Source organism: Pogona vitticeps, chromosome 5, assembly GCF_051106095.1.
Source record: "Pogona vitticeps strain Pit_001003342236 chromosome 5, PviZW2.1, whole genome shotgun sequence".
In the NCBI taxonomy this organism is placed as follows: Eukaryota; Metazoa; Chordata; class Lepidosauria; order Squamata; family Agamidae; genus Pogona; species Pogona vitticeps.
The window spans coordinates 75,377,864-75,400,816 of NC_135787.1; the positions used below are offsets into that span (position 1 = coordinate 75,377,864).

A 22,953-nucleotide genomic window follows, 5' to 3' on the forward strand; every position below is an offset into this window, starting at 1 on the left:
TTTCCTGTGCTAAGGTCTGACACTCTCTAACAGGGTATACAAACAGATATGGCTAGGCTTGTTACTGTAGTCTCTAATGGCTTCTGCCCCTTCACTGGGCCTCTTGCCAGATTTAGAGCTACTTTACTTTTCTGCCCTTGGCTCTACTTCCAAATCCACCACAGCTTCACCCTCTCTCAGGTTCTGTAGTTCACTAGAGAGATCCCAAATCTTCGCTGCCCTTGGTCTGTCTGTCCCTTCCGAGTTCTCTTAACTCTGGACTCTCAGACCAAGTCACAACAGCCTCCTACTTTGGGTCAATCTCCCTCACAAAATGGAAAATGGACCTTCTAGAGCTCATAAGTCAGTTCCCTCACTCTGAAGTTTTAGGTGCCTCTCTACTAGATCTGCTCCCCCCTGGAGACAAATCCTAGAGAGTTACCCACACCCCACTTCAGGTGCTCCTAACTGAAATCCTTTTGCTCTGGTCACACTAGCCAAGGCTTTTCTGGGCAACTGGGCAACTGGACAACTCGTATCCCACACGCTGGCACCAGTTTTGTCGCGACTGCCACCTCCACCTACGTCACCACTAGAGATGACAGGCCACGATCCTTCTCACACACACACACACAGTACTTCGCTGCCACCAACCACACATAAACCTGACACTACAGACTTATAGTGGATTTTAAAATAAAAAGGATGATTTATTGATTACAGACTTAAAATGATAATCACTGATTAAAAGAATTACTTCTAATACTATATTTATCAGACCTTCACCCTGCACAGTTCTTTATTACTTTATTCACAGTTCCTTAATCACCTAACCTATACCTAACCCTGTCACTCTCTAATTCCCCAACCAACAACAACCCTCAACCACCTGCTCTCTCCTTGTACACCCCCCTTATATACACAAGCTCCACCCCTATAAGACCCACCTCCTGCCTTGCCATAGGCCAGGGAACTCCAGCCTTAGCCAAGACAGGCAGGTGACGTCATGGCACACGTCACAGACGCACCCCCATTTTTCTAACCCAAAATTTCTTTCTTCGCAAGAAAGTGGAGGGGGACAGCAGGAATCAAAGCGCTTTGATGATTCCTGCTTTCCCCCTCCACTTTCTTGCACTTTTTTTTGCAAGGAAAGTGGAGGGAGAAAGCACTTTCCTCACAAGAAAGTGGAGGGGGAAAGCAGGAATCAAAGCTTTGATCCCTATACCTCCTTACTTCCATGTATAAGACGACTCTCAATTTTTAATCTAAATATTTTAGACAAAAGTATCATGGAAGAATACAGTACATGCATGCATGCAGCATTAACATTTTAGAATACTTAAATTTTTGACATCTCACCCTGTAACAGCAATGTAGTTTCCTAATGTTTTTTGCCAAGCAAACTGAACAGGGGAACTAGGTGCATCCTTTTCTGACAGAGTAAATACTCGCTGTGGAAAGAAAGAATGATAGACTTGTGAAGTATATGTTTTTGACATGTACTGTAGGTATTTACAAAAGACATCTAATCTAGTAAAAAGAGCATTCCCAACATTCTTTCCTAAAAGTATCAGTAAGAAAGATACTAAATTTTGATGTAACTACACAGACAGCTCCCACTGTATAGTATAAAGCATATGTGCAGTAGTCAGGCATCACCACAGGAGAATTTTTCCAGAGACAGTTGGGATAACAACATGTAGGATGTAAGCTCTGGTGGTTTCCCTTCAGTTTTGCCCATCACAGTGAGCTCCTTTCATTGAATACATTGGCATATTTAGGGGACACATTATCCCGAAAGTTTTTCCTGAAGAGGAGCTGAGGCAGGAGGTGAGCTGTGTTTGGGAGGACATTTTATTTGGTGAGGTAACTTCTAGGCTGACCTTTGTTCTCCCGCATGGTCTGAGGGGGCTGGGTTTTGGTTTTAAATGTGCGCTGGCAGAAGCTCTGAGCCCCTCTGATTCTATTTTTGACTCTAATCTGGTAAATAAGAAAGCCAAATAGCATTGCAAACACCTGGGGGGCAGGACGGTTTTAGGGGTAGAATCAGACTTCCTCCCTTTTTAAATTCACTGACCAGTCAGTCGAGATGGAGAGTGCAGGATCTGCGGTATTTGTAACACCTGTGGCATGTTTGTGGCTATATCTACTGATGGAAAAAGCTTCAGCAGTTAACCTCGAGGCAAAATCCGGAGCCAGAGTCCCGGAGGCAGTTCAAGTTGGTCTGGTAACTCTTGCGATGTAGCTGGAACCAGCTGTATTGGATCTTGCCTTTCCATTGGACTATTTCAGCGATATGGAGAGGGGAGATTTGCTGCTTGGTAACAGCCTATCCTCCATATTATTTTACCCAGGCTCTGGAAAGGACACTCCAGCTTCACATACAACGTCGAAACAACACGGGAAGTAGCAGTTACCGGTTATAAGTCTTTGCTCGATTGGTGTACAGCATGACTAGGGGCTACCTCCAATGGTGGGAGAGGTCATTGCACCTCTCTAGATAGCTACTGCCTGTATTAAGCTGGGCAGTCCCCAGCCAGTAAGGTGCTGCCTCGCTACAGTCTGCCTTGTGGCACAGTGGTTAAACCACTGTACTGCAGCCAAAACTATGCTCACGAGCTGGGGTTCAATCCCAGGTAGCCGGCTCAAGGTTGACTCGGCCTTCTATCATTCCAAGGTTGGTAAAATGAGTACCCAGCTTGCTGGGGAGGCAATGTGTAGCCTGCATAATTAACTTGTAAACCACCCAGGGGTGGTATATAAGCAGCACACCTTTTGCTTTTAATCTCACGGGGTGCGTGGGGTTTAGGGTGAAAGCCGACAAGCAGATCAATAACCCTGCATTATGCAATAATCAGAAGAAAATTTCTGCCTAACATTGGGCACCTGGAATGTTCCAACAATGACCCCTGGCTTTTCTGACGACCCGCAGGAAATAGATGACGTGTGCAAGACAGCTGTCATCGACATCGAACTGAGTAGGCTGAGAATGGACATTGTTGCCCAGTAAGAGACGAGATTGCCAGACTCAAGATCTGTCAAAGAAAAAAAAATCTCTTTCTTCTGGCAGGGAAAACCATTGAATGAGACCAGGGAACATGGTGTTGGCTTTGCAGTCAGAAATACTCTGCTGAGATCCATTGTTCCACTACTGTGGGGAGAGAAAGAATCCTGTCTCTACAGCTCCACTCATCAGCGGGACCGGTCACCCTCATTAGTGCATATGCAACAACGCTGTCATCCACAACAGATATCAAAGACAAATTCTATGACAATCTGCCAGCTCCTATCAAAAAAGTCCCTGAGAGACAGCCACTGTTCATTCTCGGAGACTTCAATGCTAGAGTTGGTGCTGATCACAACTCTTGGCCCACTTGTCTAGGCCATTTTGGCACTGGGAAGATGAACGAAAATGGCCAATGCCTGCTGGGGTTTTGCTGTTATTATGGTCTTTGTGTCAGCAATACGTTCTTTAATATGAAGCTTCAACACATCTTGGAGACATCCAAGATCGAAGCACTGGCATCAGCTCAATTTGATCCTCACTAGACGTTCTACCCTTCCTAGTATTACAATAACACAGTTACCAGAGTGCTGATTGTGATACTGATCACTCCCTGGTACGTAGTAGAGTAAAACTGCGAACAAAGAGATTGTATCACACAAAAAAGGAAGGAAGACCACTTATTGACATCAGCAAGACCCGCAATCAAAGAAAAATGGAGGAATTTGCTCAAGTGCTTGAGGAAACCCTTCCAGGCCCGACTGAGGCAAATGCACCTAATTGTTGGGAACATTTCAAGAATACTGTTTATAACACCACCTTGTCCACATTTGGCAAGCAAACCAAAAAGACGGCAGACTAGTTTGAAGCCCATTTGGAGAAGTTGATGCCAGCCATCAAGGAAAAGAGGAGAGCTCTAGCAGCATACAAAGCCTGTCCTAGTGAGTACAACTTGCAGGCTCTTCGAATTGCTTGTAGCAAAGTCTAGCAGGCTGCCAAGAGATGTTCCAATGATTATTGACTTCAGCTCTGCTCTCAGATAAAGATAGCAGCAGACACAGGTAACATCCAGGGAATGTACGACGGTATCAAGCAGGCTTTAGGTCCAATACAGAAGAAATCTGCTCCCTTGAAGTCTGCTACAGGCGTGATCATCCAGGACCGAGCACAGCAGATGGAAAGTTGGGTGCAGCACTACTATGAGCTATATTCCAGAGAGAATGTAGTAACCAAAGAGACATTAAATAACATCGAGTGCCTGCCGGTCTTGGAAGAGTTGGACAGCGAACCAACTTCAGCAGAAATAAAAGTGGCCTTGGATTCCCTCGCATCCAGCAAGGCACCTGAGAAGGACAGGACAACATCCCTGCTGAAGTGCTGTAAAGAGATCATCACCACCAGGCTGTATGAAATCTTTTGTCTTTGATGCAGGGAAGGTTGAGTACCACAGGACATGAAGGATGCAAACATTGTCACATTGTATAAGAACAAAGGAGACAGGGCCAACTGCAATTAACTACTGTGGCATCTCTCTTCCCAGCGTTGTAGGGAAGCTGCTTGTCCGTGTTGTGCTGAAGAGACTCCAGATGCTTGCAGACCGAGTCTATCCAGAATCACAGTGTGGATTCTCCCTCAGACAGTTGGAGGAGAAATGTAGGGAACAACAACAGCCACTCTTTGTGGCCTTCATAGATCTCACAAAGGCCTTTGATTTGGTTAGCAGAGATGGCCTTTTTAAAATACTTCCCAAGATTGGATGTCCACCTCTACTCCTTAACGTTGTCAGGTCCTTTCATAAGGAAATGAAGAGCACTGTAGTTTTTGATGGCTCAACATCAGATCCCTTTGACATCCGAAACAGAGTGAAACAGGGCTGTGTCCTTGCACTGACCCTGTTTGGGATTATTTTTTGCTGTTGTGCTGAAGCACGCCTTTGGAACTGCAACAGAAGGTGTCTATCTCCAGACCAGATCAGATGGAAAGCTCTTTAATTTCTCTACATGGAGAATGAAGACCAAAGTCCAGCTGAAATGCACGCAGGACTTCCTCTTCGGCGATGATGCAGCTCTTGTTGCCCATTCTGCTGAAGACCTCCAACAACTCATGATTTCTTTTAGCAAGGCCTGCTAAGACTTTCCTTCATGGATTGCTGCCTTGTCGTGGCGAAGGGGCTTGAGTAACTCAGAGAAGCTATGGGCTATGCCGTGCAGGGACACCCAAGACGGACAGGACATAGTGGAGAGTTCCGACTAAACGCAATCCACCTGGAGTAGGAAATGGCAAGCCACTCCAGTATCTTTGCCAAGAACGCCCCATGATCAGAAACAAAAGGCTAAAAGATATGACGCTGGAAGATGGGCCCCTCAGGTCGGAAGGCGTCCAACATGCTACTGAGGAAGAGCGGAGGACAAGTACAAGTAGCTCCAGAGCTAATGAAGTGGTTGGGCCAAAGCCGAAAGGACGCTCAGCTGTGGACGTGCCTGGAAGTGAAAGGAAAGTCCAATGCTGTAAAGAAAAATACTGCAAAGGAACCTGGAATGTAAGATCTATGAACCTTGGGAAGCTGGAGGTGGTCAAACAGGAGATGGAAAGAATAAACATCGACATCCTGGGCATCAGTGAACTAAAATGGACAGGAATGGGCGAATTCAGCTCAGATGATTATCATATCTACTACTGTGGGCAAGAATCCCGTAGAAGGAATGGAGTAGCCCTCATAGTCAACAAAAGAGTGGGAAAAGCTGTAATGGGATACAATCTCAAAAATGATAGAATGATGTCAATACGAATCCAAGGCAGACCATTCAACATCACAATAATCCAAGTTTATGCACCAACCAGCATTGCTGAGGAGACTGAAATTGAACAATTCTATGAAGATTTACAACACCTTCTAGAACTGACACCAAAGAAAGATGTTCTTCTCATTCTAGGGGACTGGAATGCTAAAGTAGGGAGCCAAGAGATAAAAGGAACAACAGGGAAGTTTGGCCTTGGAGTTCAGAACGAAGCAGGACAAAGGCTAATAGAGTTTTGTCAAGAGAATAAGCTGGTCATCACAAACACTCTTTTCCAACAACACAAGAGGCGACTCTACACATGGAAATCACCAGATGGGCAATATCGAAATCAGATTGATTATATTCTCTGCAGCCAAAGATGGAGAAGCTCTATACAGTCAGCAAAAACAAGACCTGGAGCTGACTGTGGTTCTGATCATCAGCTTCTCATAGCAAAATTCAAGCTTAGACTGAAGAGAGTAGGAAAAACCACTGGGCCACTCAGGTATAATCTAAACCAAATCCCTTATGAATACACAGTGGAAGTAAAGAACAGATTTAAGGAACTAGATTTGGTGGACAGAGTGCCTGAAGAACTTTGGATAGAGGCTTGTAACATTGTCCAGGAGGCAGCAATGAAAACCATCCCAAAGAAAAGGAAATGCAAGAAAGCAAAGTGGCTGTCCAACGAGGCCTTAGAAATAGCAGAGAGGAGAAGGGAAGCAAAATGCAAGGAAGATAGGGAAAGTTACAGAAAATTGAATGCAGACTTCCAGAGAATAGCAAGGAGAGACAAGAGGGCCTTCTTAAATGAACAATGCAAAGAAATAGAGGAAGATAACAGAAAAGGAAAGACCAGAGATCTGTTCAGGAAAATTGGAGATATTAGAGGAACATTTTGCGCAAAGATGAACATGATAAAAGACAAAAATGGGAGGGACCTAACAGAAGCAGAAGATGTCAAGAAGAGGTGGCAAGAATACACAGAGGAATTATATCAGAAAGATTTGGATATCCCGGACAACCCAGACAATGTAGTTGCTGACCTTGAGCCAGACATCCTGGAGAGCGAAGTCAAGTGGGCCTTAGAAAGCCTGGCTAACAACAAGGCCAGTGGAGGTGATGGCATTCCAGTTGAACTATTTAAAATCTTGAAAGAGGATGCTGTTAAGGTGCTGCATTCAATATGCCAGCAAGTTTGGAAAACTCAACAGTGGCCAGAGGATTGGAAAAGATCAGTCTACATCCCAATCCCAAAGAAAGGCAGTGCCAAAGAATGCTCCAACTACCGTACAATTGCACTCATTTCGCACGCTAGCAAGGTTATGCTCAAAATCCTGCAAGGTAGGCTTCAGCAGTATGTGGACCGAGAACTCCCAGAAGTACAAGCTGGATTCCGAAGAGGCAGAGGAACTCGAGACCAAATTGCTAACTTGCGCTGGATTATGGAGAAAGCCAGAGAGTTCCAGAAAAATATCTACTTCTGCTTCATTGACTATGCAAAAGCCTTTGACTGTGTGGACCACAGCAAACTATGGCAAGTTCTTAAAGAAATGGGAGTGCCTGATCACTTTATCTGTCTCCTGAGAAACCTATATGTGGGACAGGAAGCAACAGTTAGAACTGGTCATGGAACAACTGAGTGGTTCAAAATTGGGAAAGGAGTACGGCAAGGCTGTATATTGTCCCCCAGCTTATTTAACTTATATGCAGAATACATCATCCGGAAGGCTGGACTGGAAGAAACCCAAGCTGGAATTAAGATTGCCGGAAGAAATATCAACAACCCCCGATATGCAGATGATACCACTCTGATGGCAGAAAGTGAGGAGGAATTAAAGAACCTTGTAATGAGAGTGAAAGAGGAGAGTGCAAAAAACGGTCTGAAACTCAACATCAAAAAAACTAAGATCATGGCCACTGGTCCCATCACCTCCTGGGAAATAGAAGGGGAAGATATGGAGGCAGTGTCAAATTTTATCTTCCTGGGCTCCATGATCACTGCAGATGGAGACAGCAGCCCTGAAATTAAAAGACGCCTTCTTCTTGGGAGGAAAGCGATGACAAATCTTGACAGCATCTTGAAAAGCAGAGACATCACCTTGCCAACAAAAGTCCGAATAGTCAAAGCTATGGTTTTTCCTGTCGTGATGTATGGAAGTGAGAGCTGGACCATAAAGAAAGCAGACCGCCGAAGAATTGATGCCTTTGAATTGGGGTGCTGGAGGAGGCTCTTGAGAATCCCCTGGACTGCAAGGAGAACAAACCTATCAGTTCTAAAGGAAATCAACCCTGAGTGCTCACTGGAAGGACAGATCCTGAAGCTGAGGCTCCAGTACTTTGGCCATCTCATGAGAAGAAAAGAGTCCTTGGAAAAAACCTTGATGTTAGGAAGGTGTGATGGCAAGAGGAGAAGGGGACGACCGAGGATGCGATGGCTGGACAGTGTCTGCGAAGCAACCAACATGAACCTGACACAACTCTGGGAGGCAGTAGAAGACAGAAGGGCCTGGCGTGCTCTGGTCCATGGGGTCACGAAGAGTCGGACACGACTAAACGACTAAACACACACACACGCTAAGACTTTGGATTAACATCAGCCTGAAGAAAACACAAGTCATGGGCCAGGGCATGGACTCATCTCCTTCTATTACCATCTCTGGAGGTTGTCCTATTCATGACTTTGTGCACCTTGGCTCAACAATCTCTGAGACTCTCTCCCTAGATGTCAAGCTGGATAAATGCTTTGGAAAAGCAGCTACCATGTTCTCAAGACTCACAAAGAGAGAATGGCTTAATAAGAAGCTGCCAGCATATACTAAGATCCAGGTCTATAGAGCCCGTGTCCTGAGCACACTCCTGTACTGCAGTGTGTCTTGGACCATTGTGCACATCAGGAGAGGTAGCTGAACACGTTCCATATGTGTTATTTCTGGTGCATTTTTGGTATCACCTGACAGGACAAAGTTCCAAATAGAGTAGTCCTAGAACGAGCTGGAATTTTTAGCATGTATACATTACTGAAACAGTAACGTCTACACTGGCTTGGGTATGTTGTGAGAATGGCTGATGGTTGGATTCCAAAAGATCTCCTCTATGGAGAATTGGTGCAGGGAGATCACCCCAGAGGGAGACCACAGCTGAGATACAAGGATATCTGTAAGCGGGATCTGAAGGCTTTAGGAATGGGCCTCAACAGATGGGAAACCTTGACATCTGAGCATTCAGCCTGGAGGCAGGCGGTTCAGCATGGCCTCTCCCATTTTGAAGAGACACTTGTCCAGCAGGCCGAGGCAAAGAGGCAGCAAAATCAGGGAGCTGGACAGGAGACAGATTGTATCTGTCTTCAGTGTGGAAGGGATTGTCACTCTCAAATTTGACCTTCTCAGTCACACTAGACGTTGTTCCAAGTCCTCCATACAGAGCGCGTTACCATAATCTTTCGAGATTGAAGGATGCCTAATCTATCCCCACAGCATTCAGGTAAACATATCTATCCATTGCAATTCGCTGCTTATTTTGCTAGCTGGAAAACTAACAGTAAAGCAAATGAAAAGAGTTGCAGAAAATAGAACTCTTGAAATTACAGTTGGTAATGTATTTGTTGTGCCAGGACTAACTCTCTTAAATAGAGCTGGTGACCGAGCACTGAGTTAGCAATAGAATTAAAAGATGAAAGAAAAGCATCAATACATATTTCCACACTTTTTACAGAACGAACAGGGAAGTAGTCTGTGTATTAATCAAAGTATCCTACTACACTACATCTCCATGATAGCAGAAGGCTTCACCCGTTGAATATTTGCATGCTATAAGGCTGAAGGGGGGAAAAAACCAACCTCAAACTTATGTATTTTGCATTTCAAGAGCCACATGAGACAGGGAAAGCAGGCTCTCAGGTTTGGTGTTTAAATCTAAAAAGACAGATAGTTAACAAACAAATTGAACAGCAATATGATTCTTTAAAAGTGCCAACTTTTGATATGTAAATATTTATTTGTTCCCTGAAGATCGTAATAGCTAAGCGACAGGTAGAAATTCAACAGCGTGTGCTCTCTCACACAGAAAGGGGCATCTGCCCGCGCACGGAAACTACATCAGTTGAATTATCTGCCTGTCGTGCAGCTTTCAGAGGCACACCGAGAGTCGTACACAGCAGTGGAAGCAGCAGGCATAGGCAGTAATGACCACGACAGGAGAGACAAGGGGCATCCTGTTAACAGAGTGCCCAGCGACGCCTTCATCGTCCCAACAACGGCCCCTCATAAACAGGCGAGGCTAATCTCCCTCACGGACCTTTCGGAGGCTGCCTTCTAGCAACAGAAGACACAGAGAGACCCTTCTGAGGCTCAACGGTGCGCACGCGCACGCGCTCACCGCCCACCCTCCGCCATGACCCCTTTACGGCTTACCTGCATTTTGAATCTTCGCTAAAGTGTTGTTTAAAGGAAAGGTGGGAGGGGGAGGAAGAGAGGAGGGAAACAACGCATGCGCATTCTGCCTCTTAGGTTGAAACCACCCTGGTCATAGCGTCCGCGTCACCCAGGAGATGGCGGTTCCAGAGATAAAAAGGAAGAGTAGTTCGCCGTTGGGAATCGGTCGTTTCTTGGTTTATACTGACGTAGTATCTCTACATGGCCAGAAGGGCAAAAGGAAGGCCATACCTGCTGACGATTTTGGCGTAGCTATGACGACAGCCACCCACCAGCAGCATGGCCTTACTCCCCTTGTCAACAGCAGAAAATGGAGAGATTTTTCTAAAATGTTAGGTTTCCTTGCCTTGATTTTTCACTTTTTCTGACACTTCTATTCTCAAATATAAATAGTCCAAGACTGCCGTATAACAGTGAGGCTGGGTTCAGTTGAAGCAATGCCTCACAGCAAGCCTACAATGTAGTCCTCTCAGTATTGGCACCATATAGTACATTTTAATTAGTGAAGGTTCATTTGAGAGGAGCGTGCAAGGACCAAAGTGTTAAAATTCTTAATTTCCCCACCTATTTTCGTAGACAACTCTCGGCTGTCCTAGGGGTATTTAAAACGAAGTTCCATGAAATTAGAGGATCTAAATGGAGTCTCATTTTTTCTTATCTCTAGGGCCGGAATAGGGCGGGGAAATCCTCGGCCGGAGGAAATAGCGGTGGCCCCCTTTTTGCCGTCCTGCTGTGGCAACGGCCGCCTGGGCGAGCGCTTGCCAGCTGAGAAGCCCCTTCGCTATTAGTCTCTCTCTCTCTTTTTTAATTTTATTTTTAAATTAGCTATTCCGTTCTCTCCTCTGAGCATGAGTAGTCTCTCGAATTTGGTGATGGCCGATATCTCTTTCTTTCTTTCTTTCTTTCTTTCTTTCTTTCTTTCTTTCTTTCTTTCTTTCTTTCTTACTTACTTACTTACTTTCTTTCTTTTTTTCTTTTTTTCTTACTTTCTTTCTTTTTTTCTTTCTTAGAATCACAGCATTCCACAATTTTAAAATTATGGGTATATGTAACATATAAAGCTCAATCAAATTTAAAATGTTAAAAAGAGTAGACTATTTTTGACCAGAACTGTTACTTCAGTGTCGTTATCTTGGCCATTTACTAGATTTTTGGTACACGGATGTTGCCCAGGGGACGCTGGGTGTGAATTCGGCGTGGACCCACGTGGATTTTGCTTGCAGTATAGTTACCGTAATTTACATGCACCCAAAAGGATAATTGGCTCCCAACTTTTTAACACTGCCATTAACCACTCAAAATCATTGCCCTTGGATGAAAACAGCTTGGGATACTGAAGACTGGAAGATGAGTGGGTGGGAAGATTTGGTATTCCAATTCCTAGGCTCAGAATTCTGTAATTCAAAACTGTATGACTTTTGTACCAGGCTCTCACCGAGCAATTAAGAATGCAAAGTAGATCCTACAAGGCTAAGCCTATGACCCTGTTATAGATGGCCAGTATAATCTTACATGTTTTATCAGAAGACAATCCTATTGAATTTATATATTAGTTTTATTTATATGCCACATTTCTCCCAACAAGGGACCCAAAGTGGCTCACAGCATTAAAATTCACACAGTTTTGAAACACAATAAGTTAACTATTAAAAGATAAATTAAACATATGATTTTAAATTACAATTATTTAAAATCCCAACACTCAATTTGAGTGAATGTCCCCTAGTTCTAGTATTGCGTGAAAGGGAAAAGAGCTTCCTTCTATCCACTTTATCCATCCCCTGCATAATTTTATATGTCTCAGCCATGTCCTCTCTCAGGCGCCTTTTCTCTAGACTAAAGAGCCCCAAAGGCTGTAGCCTTTCCTCATAAGGGAGGTGCCCCAACCCAGTCATCATATTAATCGCTCTCTTCTGCACCTTTTGCAGTTCCACTATGTCTTTTTTGAGGTGTGGCGACAGAACTGTATGCAATGCTCCAGGTGCGGCCTTACCAGCATTTTGTACAATGGCATTATCATGTTGACTACTTTATTTTCAATTCACTTTTTAAGGATACCGAGCATGGAATTGGCCTTCTTCACTGCCACTGCACTGGGTTGACACTTTCATTGAGCTGTCCACTAGCAAACCAAGATCTCTTTCCTGATGTGTCATGGACAGCTCAGAAGCCATCAGCTGATACATAAAGTTTTCATTTTTTGCCCCATGTGCATTTGTGACGGACAGGTCAGTGACCACCCCTGTCCATCACAATGGAACCCTGATTCAAAAGCCAATGGTTGTACAGAAGAGGCAGAACTAAGGAACTATAAGAAGAATGGAAGTCAGTTAAAGATCAGTTAGAGGTTGAGTTAGGGATGAGTTAGGGATATGAGTTAGAGTTAGGGACTTCAGTTTGTTTATTTATTGTATTTATATGCCGCCCATCTAGACATAGTCTACTCTGGGTGGCTCACAACATATACAGTAAAAACAATTTAAAATATACACAAGTTTACATAGATAAAAATAAGGCAATATAAGATATAAATCATAAGTTTACCATTTTAACAATTAAAGTAAAGAGTTCCAAGATGGCATAGATCAAAAGGAAAAAAAAAGAGTCACTTAATTGACTGAAGGGAAGGCCTGCTTGAATAGCCCAGTTTTCAACTGGCTTTTGAAAACGCCCAGCGAGGGTGCCAGCCGAATTTCGGTAGGGAGGGTGTTCCACAGCTGAGGGGCCACCGCTGAGAAGGCCCGGTTTCTTGTTTTTTCCTTCCGGGCCTCCCTCAGCGTCAGACCCCTCAGCCGTCCCTGCTGGCTATGTCGGGTGATTCGGATAGATCTGGGTGGGAGAAGATGATCTGCCAGATATTGAGGTCCCAAACTGTTTAGAGCTTTATATGTAATCATTAACACTTTGAAGTCAACGCGGAAACAAACGGGCAGCCAGTGCAAAGCAGCCAGAGTGGGGGAGATATGTTGGTGTTTTCTCACCCCACTAAGAAACCTGGCTGCCGCATTCTGGACCATCTGAAGTTTCCGCATCAGCCTCAAAGGTAGCCCCACATAGAGTGCATTACAATGATCTAATCTCAAGATTACGAGCGTGTGGACTAGAGTAGTGAGGGCCCCCCCATCAAGATAGGGTCGCAGCTGGGCAATCCGCCATAGATGAAAATAGGCGGAGCGGACCACGGACGCCACCTGGGTTTCCATGGTAAGCTGTCCTAGGGGTCCAGACGTACCCCTAAGCTGCGTACCTCACTCTTTGCGGCAAGGGTCGTCCCTGCAAAAGAAAGGGAGTTACCTATACCGCTGATGGAAGGACCGCCCACCCTCAAGACCTCCGTCTTGTCCGGGTTCAACCTTAACCCATTCGACTGCATCCATTCCAATACAGTCTCCAGGCAGCGCTGAAGGGACAGGACGGCATCCACTGAGGTAGATGAAAAGGAGATGTAGAGCTGTGTGTCATCAGCATACTGGTGACACGATGCCCCACACCCCCTGATGACCCCACCTAGCGGCCTCATATACATGTTAAACAGCATTCGAGAGATGATCGACCCCTGCGGAACCCCACAGTTGAGACTCCATGGAGCCGAGATACTCTCCCCAATCTGAACTCTCTGGGACGGTCCTCCAAGAAGGAACGGAGTCAGGCAAGGGCCTGGCTACCAATTCCCAACTCAGAGAGCCTCCCCAGAAGTATACCGTGGTCGACGGTATCAAAGGCCGTCGAGATGTCGAGGAGGACCAACAAGGACATATTAGAAGCAGTTAAAGTTAAAGATATTAGAAGCAGTTTAGGCAGTTCGGATCAGTTTTGTGTTAGAGAAGAATAGAGAGATAGAGAACAAGATAAATGAATTAATACATGGAGTAACATGATTATACATAAGCAAATACTGTATAAATGTTATCTTTTTTATAATTTTATTTTATTTTCAAAGCTATTGGGTGATAGGGAAGGAATGCAGAAGGCAAAGGGCAGTGGAAGGGGTGGAAAGAGGGTTTTGAGTATAAGAAAACATCAAATATATAATCATTCAATCTTTTCATATCAAGTATGTAAACATCTAATCTATTCATGTTTCAGTAAAAGCTTTTCTTCTTCTTCTTCTTTTCTTCTTCTTCTTTTTCTTTTAACTATTTTGTCTATGTATTTACCCCTTTAGCTTTCAACTTATACATATAGTACAGCTTAAATCTAAGTTATTCCCACAGCATCAGAACACCAAGGCCAATTGTGAGATATATCCCCTCTTTCACCCTCCTTTTGTCTTGAGAGTACACTCGACAGACCTAAAATAGTATAGATTCTGCTCCCTTCTCCCCTTTTCTCCATGTGCTTCTTTTGTTTCTGTGACTCTGTTTTCTTCCATATTTTAAAAGGGGGAACAATATCATTCAAAGTTTGCTTTTCAACCTCAATTTTCCTAGCTGCTATTGCTACATCGCTTACTGGGTGACACTCCATCTCTTTTATATTATCTGATATTTCCATCAATACACCCATTTCTGGCATTTCTTTTAGGTGTAATTTAACCTCTGCTATTTTCTCTTCCTTAGAGTCTTTAATTAAGTCTTGCATCTGGTCAAGATAGTAATTTACCTGCGTAGATTTTTCCAACACTGTCATTTGAAAAGAGGTTTTCTAATCTAGCCATTGATCTCTAATTTTCTCAGGGGGAGGTTCCATTTTTCCAGTATATCTGATCTATATATACAAAATACTCTTCAGTTTCCACTATTTTATCCCTCACTTGAAATTCCCTCTCCCCTTTGCCGAAATATATATAATGTGTAGATCAACCTCGAGTCTAATATTTCTAATATTTCACATTACAACTATTACAGTGTTAACAGTAAAATAGCAGGCACACTCAAGCAAGAAATGGAATCTAAAACATGAATCTCTCAAGTGTCTTTGTAGTCCAGTCCCTTTTCTTGTCGCCGACCTCCAGACCGGTTGTTTCTTCTTTTCTCTTCTCAGAGTTTATTTTTACCTTCACCTGGCAAGACTATATTATTAGAATGTCATTTATCAAAATCCCCAGTTCAGTTCAAACCGCATGGCCCCCAGTTCACAACTCACAGTCCTTTCTTCTCCCTTTTACTTCCAAAGGCTTCCTTCTCCTCCCCCGAAAAGGGAGGGCCAGCAATCAGAGTCTCAGCAAATATATTATCCACGGAAACCAGAGTCCCACACAGTCTAAAAATATATATCCAAAGAAGAAAAGGGTCCAAAGTGAACAGCTTACAACAGAATTTATTCTTTCAAAGCCTGTCCAGTGTTAATTCTTCAGGAGTTTTTTTCCCCTTTAATGGAGACACGAGCTATTTCTGCCTGGCTGTTCCTTTAAAAACAACTCGACCTTCAGCTTGAGTAAAAGCTGGCATGCTAAATACGCCGCTCCTTATTTCAGTCATAAATTTTCACACAATCACTTGTTCTTCATTTTAATGGGGTTTTTCATAGAACAAGGGCTTCCACTTACTTTGATGTATATTTTCACCGTGCTTCTTGTTTTCTTATTCTCGGCGAATGAGGCTGTTTTGGCTGGTTGCCAAAAATGGCGCCCGTCTTCGGTTTGTGCTTAGTGAATTTCCAGAAGAAAGAAAAATTGAGTTGCTGCCCAATCTTCTAACCTCTGTGGCTCACCATCTGCTGCAGAAGGGTCTCTCCTGACCCTTCCTCGGTTCCCCCCATTTCTAGGGGGGTCCCAGACCGAAGCGGTTCTAGCTTCTCCAGGAGCTATTCCCAAGAGCTGCTAGCTTCACCAAGACGAAGCTCCTCCTCCTCAAATACTGTATAAATGTTATCAAAGCACAGTTGTTTGAATGAATAAAATAAGACCATCCATGATTTACTTTATATGATTTACTTATGAACATATAAACATTATTTTATTGAATAACACTGATTTAAGAGTCATATTTGATATAATGAGGAATAACTCCTCTGGTGGCCGCGGAAAGGGGTTGAAAAATAAATGTCATACCCGAAAGTGAACCTGGGTTGTGTGGAAGAACAAACAGGGGAACTGGGTGCATGTGACAGCATTACTTTACATTTTCTTATATTGAAACGCACATGGGTATGTGGGTCTTGTTAGACTCGGAATGCAGCCCATCTAGGAGAAGGAAAACTCCAATTTCAAACCTCCACTGCCTTGTGTCTATATCTACTGATGGAAAAGGCTTCAGGAGTTAACCTCGAGGCAAAATCTAGAGCCAGAGGCAGTTCGTGTCGTTCTGGCAACTCCTGTGACGTCACTGGAACCAGCTGTATTGGCTCTTGCCTTTCAATTGGACTATTTCAGTGATGTGGAGAGGGGGGATTTTCTGCTTGGGTAACAGTCTATCCATATTATTTTACCCATGCTTCATGCTCTGGAGAGGACACTCCAGCTGCACATACAGCATCGAAATAACACGGGAAGTAGCAGTTACTGGTTATAAGTCTTTGCTCAATTGGCATACAGCAGAAGTCCTCAACCTTTTTTATACTCTGGACTGGCTCACCCTCTGAGTGAGGTGGGACGGCCCCTCACGCTCATGCTCTCTGATGCATGTGCGTAGTGGTTGTGGAGTGCATGCACCAGAGCACTTTCCCCACCGCTTTGCGCAGGCGCAGGAGCGCCTGCCCCAGCCCTGCACGCAGGGGCATACTTGAAGGGGTGAGGGAGTGCGTGCCAGTGGCAGAAGCCTGGGAGTCTGAGCATGGCCGAGGTGCTCCCTCCGGCCGCTCACCACCTGACGGGCTCCAATGAGGCACTCCCCCCCTGTCCTTGCAGGGGGCAGCACTCCTCCCTGCCCTTGCAGTGGGAAATTTAAATGGCAAGGAGTGATGACGACTGATGTGGCTGCCCCAGCGAGCAGCCGCTGGTGCCGGTTTGGCTGTGCTTTCGTTCAAGCCAAAGAGAACAGCAAATCCATTACCACCCCTTTGTTCTTCAGTTTGGTACTGAAGAAATAAGCAAACAAAAGTGGGGGAAGACATCACAGAAACTTTCACCAAGGCTTGGAAGGAGAAAAATGGAACAATAACAAATATAAAAGACTTGGGCCATGAGGGCGGAATGGGGACCTTCAGGCTTCCTTCCCTCCCCTCCTCCCCATGGCTCTAGGTGTCCCTTTGAGCCTACTTATCTCCCCCAGTCGCCCCTGCTGAGAGAGACACGCTCTCCATTCGTGCCCAGTGCTGCTGTTGCAAGGGTGGTGAGGAACAGATTTCTAGAGAGCCCCTTCACCTCCACTCACCCTATTTTGCCTGCCACCGGTGCTGACGACAACTCTTCCCTCCCTCCTGTCAAGTGGTGCCCGTTCCCCACCCTCCTGACGTTGCATTGACAGAGCCCACCTGACACAGCCTTGCTTCGCACCTGGGTCCTGGTGCTCCCTTCAGGAAGGGGCCCCTTGGAAGGCTGGCAGATTGAAGAGAAAAGGAGGGAAAGAGGGCTGCTGAGGGTGGTGAGGAGAGTCCACCCCTGCCTCGTTGGAGCTTGCCAGGACGTGAGCAGCCGGAGCACCTGCCAATGCTCAGCCTCCCAGCTCTGGACCACCCCTGTTGCCATCACTGCACCGCAAAGACAGACCTCCCACCGCCCCCCCCACTCCCTTCGCCACAGCTGCTTTGCACGTGTGGGTGCATGTGTGAAGGGGTGAAGGAGCACTCACGCTGGTGCTGGCACATGTGTGTGTGCACAAAGCAGTTGTGGGGAGGGGAGTGCGTGTGGGAGGTCTCTCTTTGCGGCCCACTCTGGCTCAGGCCAGGGACCAGCACCGGGCTGCAGACCGGGGGTTGATGACCTCAAGATCTTGGAAGGCAAGATGGCGCTGAGGTCGGACGGCTAGCGTTTCTCTCCGCCGCTTCAGCCTGCCTCTTGGGTCTCTTTTTCTTCTTTCATTTCCCCTCTTTCCCCCTTTTTTGTCTCCCTTTCTCTCTTTCTCCCCCCCGACTGCCTGGTGCCTTCCCCGACTGCCGGTTTCCAACTTACCGGGCAAAACGCGGAGCACGGGGCGAAGCTTTGAGGACCTCGGAGGTGAGGCTGCTGCGACGCCGAGGTGTGGGGCGCACGGCTGCCGGCGGCTCGAGACGCGGAGCGCGGTCATTGCAGCTGGTCTGTCACTGGGGTTCGGGAGCTGTAGGCCTGTTGCTGCTTTGGGGAGGCCGGCTGGGGTGTGCTCGGCCAGAGACAAGCGGAGCCGGAGCGGAGCCTGTGCTCGGGACACAGGGGTTGCCTGCAAACAGCGGAGTTTGGAGCTCGGAGGCTCGGAGGGCAGCGTAGCCGGAGCTGAAGCTCACAAGCCGGGGCCGGAGTGGGAGCAGGAGATAGAGAGGGTGCTCCTCCGGCTTCTGGCGGGGCTCGGAGGCCCGGCAGCTCTTTTTGACCACCGGAGGAGGCTGGATTCGGAGCTCGGGACGTGTGGGTCGCTGGAACATCGCTCAGCAGACCCCTGCCTGTGCCCTGCCTGATCCTGGGAGGCATCCTAGCGGAGGCCCCGGCGACAATGCCCGGCGACGGAGAGTTTCGACTGGCGAGCACCCGGACAGTGATTAGATCCCGGCGGAGGGGTGATCTGAGTTGGAGCGCCGAGTCCGGAGGCAGCCACAAGGTACAGGGTCATTGTCGGACCCGGAGGGAGCCTGTGGGGTTACTGGAGTGATGGAGCGTTTGCATGTCGGTCGCCATGTTGGAAGAACTTCCCCCAGGCCCCCTCTCCCTGCTCGCTTCTTTCCATCTGCGACGGATGTCTCCTCTCTAATTCAAGGGAGGGAAATGGCTGGGTTTGAGTCCCATTTAGCTTGGTTCCTGGTGCTTTGGATCCTGTTGACTTATAACATCGTGGACCTGGGCTCCTTTGCTAAAAACTGTAAAAACTGTGACTACTGGCTCCTTAAAGAACACTGCACACCAGCACCGCCACTAACACCCAGGCCAACTATACTAGAAAGAACAAGGCCACGTGGGGGGGAAGGTCCGCTCTGGGCGCCAGGTGGGGGGTAATTAATCTGGTTTTCTTATTTTACTTATTTATTTACTTTTTCTTTTTTACTTCGATATTCTGATCAATTGTATTTAATTTACGCTTGTTTATTTTATGTTTATTATTTATATGCACTAGTAGTAGTTCAGTCGTTTAGTCGTGTCCGACTCTTCGTGACCCCATGGACCAAAGCACGCCAGGCCCTTCTATCTTCCACCGCCTCCTGGAGTTGTGTCAAATTCATGTTGGTTGCTTCGATGACACTGTCCAACCATCTCATCCTCGGTCGTCCCCTTCTCCTCTTGCCTTCACACTTTCCCAACATCAAAGTCTCTTCCAAGGAGTCTTCTCCTTGGAAGTCTTCTACAATAAGCTAGTGCATTTATATGCACTAGCTTATTGTATATGGTTAATATTTATGTGTTTTATTATTATTTTTTCCCTTTTTGTTTATCTGATTCACTTGTATTAAGTTAATTTTGCTTATTATTTTCTCCTGTCTCTCTCTATTTCCTGCCCTTTTTTCCCTCCCCTTTTTCCTCCTTCCCTCCTCCCTCCCTTCGATGGAATGGAAGGCCTGCGCTCCCAGCGAGGGGCCCCAAAACATTTCTGTGATCACGGGTAGAGGTAGATATGGCTTTGGCCCGGTCCCTACTCGTGTAAGAAGAACGACGGACAGATGTCTGAAGGCTGTCTGTTGTTCTGAGACTGGGACCAACCCTCAGTATCGAAGCAGCCAGTTCAGTCATCCTTCTACTCTTCGCCTGGTCTTGTTGAATGCCAGGTCTGTATCCAATAAGGCCCAGGTGATTCACGATCTTATCCTGGAGGAGGATGCAGACCTGGCATGCATAACCGAAACATGGATTGGCGGAGAGGGGGGTCCCCCCCTAGCACTCATCTGTCCACCCGTTTATGCTGTCCAACACCAGGGTAGACTGGAAGGACGGGGGGGAGTTGCCATTGTTCACAAATCCATCTTGGAGGTTACTAGGCACTCCTCGGTGGTAAAACCAGGTCTGGAGGCCCTCCACGTGTCGATAGGGGCCAGGGACGGTATTGGGATCTTGCTGGGCTACCGTGCTCCTCGCGACCCAGCCATTTCCCTACTGGAGCTGGTGGACTTTGTCTCTGCGGCACTACTGGTCTCCCCGAAGCTGTTGGTTTTGGGGGACTTCAATGTGCATGCGGAGGCAGAGACTTCCGGACCAGCTCTTGAGTTCTTGGAGACCATGGCCTTCTTGAACATGTCCCAACATGTCATCGGCCCCACCCACGTGGGCGGCCACACACTCGACCTGGTTTTTTCCTCCAGTTGGAGCGAGAGTGGTCCGATGGTGACTGACCTTGAGTCAGTCCCTCTGCCATGGTCGGATCATCACCTAATAAAATATAACCTCAACATGGCCTTCCCCCTTGCAGGGAGCAGGGACCTATTGTTATGGTCCGCCCTCGAAGGCTACTGGATCCGATTGGATTCCAGGATGCCATGAGAGGTGCTATGGCAGACCTGGCTGGCGCTCCTGTCGAGGCTCTGACGGACAGCTGGTTCGCCGCTGCGGTCAGGGCTGTAGACATGATCGCACCTAAACGCCCTCTCCAACACAGAGCTCGCCCGGCGCCATGGTTTAACCAGGACCTCCGGGCGTTGAAGTGGATTAGGAGACGGCTAGAGCGCAAATGGACAAAGGACCCGACGGATTACAATTGGATAGCTGTTAAGGTCGCCATTAACCTTTACCTGGCTAAGGTAAAGGCTGCCAGTCGAGCATACTTCGCTAACCGGATAAGTGAAGCGTCCAACCAGCAGGCGGAATTATTCCGTATAGTGCGCGACCTATCCGGAATTGGCCCGGGTAATGGGCCTCCCCCTAGTCTTACACCGGACCAATTTGCAGCATTTTTAAAATCTAAAGTGGAGGCCATCCGCCGGGACCTGTCTCCTTTTTTGAATACAGTGAGTCGAGCTGATATGTCCAGCGCTCTGTCTTGCCTGGTAATTTTTGACACATTTCAGCCTGTCACGCCTGATACTGTCGCCAGGGTGCTTGATCGCCATCGTGCCACCACCTCCTCCCTTGACCCCTGTCCGGCCTGGCTAATCAAAGCAGCCAGGCCTACAACAATGGAATGGGCCACTGCAATAATTAATGGGTCTTTCCTTGAGGGCAGATTTCCATCTGCTCTCAAGGAGACACTCATTAGGCCCATCAGGAAGAAACCAAGTTTGGCGGCGGACGAAATTGGCAATTATAGGCCCGTCGCCAATGTTTCTTTCCTAAGTAAGGTGGTGGAGAGGGTGGTGGCCGACCAGCTTCAGGCGCACCTGGACGAAACAGATGCCCTGGATCCGTTCCAGTCGGGCTTCAGGCCGCGCCACGGCACAGAAACGGCATTGGTCGCCCTGTGTGATGACCTACTGAGAGAGGCCGACAGGGGCAACGTGTCCCTGCTGGTCCTCCTCGACATCTCAGCGGCCTTTGATACCATTGACCACGGTATCCTCCTGGGGAGGCTCTCCGAGTTGGGAATTGGGGGCCTTGCACTGGCCTGGCTCCGCTCCTTCTTGGAGGACCGTCCCCAGAGAGTGCAGCTTGGGGAGAGCGTCTCGGCCCCGTGGAATCTCAATTGCGGGGTTCCACAGGGGTCGATCATCTCCCCAATGCTGTTTAACATCTATATGAGGCCGCTGGGTGGGGTCATCAGGGGGTGTGGAGCTTGGTGTCATCAGTATGCTGATGATACTCAGCTCTACATCTCATTTCCACCTTCCGCAGGAGATGCCGTTCTGTCCCTCCAGTGCTGCCTGGGGACCGTACTGCAATGGATGCAGGAGAACGGGTTGAGGCTGAACCCGGACAAGACGGAGGTACTAAGGGTGGGCGCCCCCACAGTCGGGAGCTTGGGAAACTCCCTCTCTTTTGGGGGGGTGACCCTTCCTGCTAAGGATGGGGTCCGCAGCTTGGGGATCCATCTGGACCCGGCGCTCACTATGGAATCCCAGGTGGTGTCGGTGGTCCGAACCGCCTTCTACCATCTTAGGCGGGTAGCCCAGCTGCAGCCCTATCTCGATGTTGGGGCGCTCACCACTTTGGTGCATGCGCTCGTAATCTCAAGATTAGACTACTGTAATGCGCTCTACGTGGGGCTGCCTTTGAGGCTGTTGCGGAAACTTCAGGTGGTGCAGAATGCGGCGGCCAGACTCCTTAGTGGGGTGAAAAAATTCCAACACATTTCACCCACTTTGGCCACATTGCATTGGCTGCCCATCAGATTCCGCATCGACTTCAAAGTGTTGATGCTTACGTACAAAGCCCTAAACGGTTTAGGGCCTCGATACTTGGCGGAACGTCTTCTACCACCAAGATCTACCCGTGTCACTTGTGCGAGCCAGGAGGTGAGGCTGAGGAACCTAACGCCGAGGGAGGCCCGGAAGGAAAAGACAAGAAATCGGGCCTTCTCGGCGGTGGCTCCTCACCTCTGGAACAACCTTCCCCCTGATATTCGCGCGGCCCCCTCGCTGGGTATTTTCAAAAAGCAATTAAAAACATTGATGTTTCGGCAGGCCTTCCCTCCTAGTTAATTCCTGATCCCCTCCTCTTTTCTTTCCTAATGTTTTAACCCAATTGTTGAAAGTTTTCCTTTTATGCAATTCTGTTGTTTTTATTGTGGTATCCCATGTTGTAAGCCGCCTAGAGTGGTCTATCGACTAGATAGGCGGGATATAAATAAATAAATAAATAAATAAATAAATAAATAAATAAATAAATAAATAA

The 22,953-nt window shown here is 47.0% G+C and overlaps 1 protein-coding gene across 2 annotated transcripts in view; it reads right to left on the minus strand.

Moving 5' to 3' along the window:
* The window catches only part of WDR19 (WD repeat domain 19), a 66,279-nt gene extending 55,967 nt beyond the window's left edge, over positions 1–10,312 (minus strand). For both annotated transcript variants that reach the window (XM_020786294.3, XM_073001160.2), the window contains exons 1-2: positions 10,176–10,312; positions 1,339–1,430 (exon numbers count right to left, since the gene is read on the minus strand). In XM_020786294.3, the coding sequence (XP_020641953.3) occupies positions 1,339–1,430; positions 10,176–10,181 (98 nt within the window). In that variant the 5' untranslated portion in view covers positions 10,182–10,312. The remainder of the gene's footprint in view (positions 1–1,338; positions 1,431–10,175) is intronic.
* Positions 10,313–22,953: the final 12,641 nt, after the last annotated feature.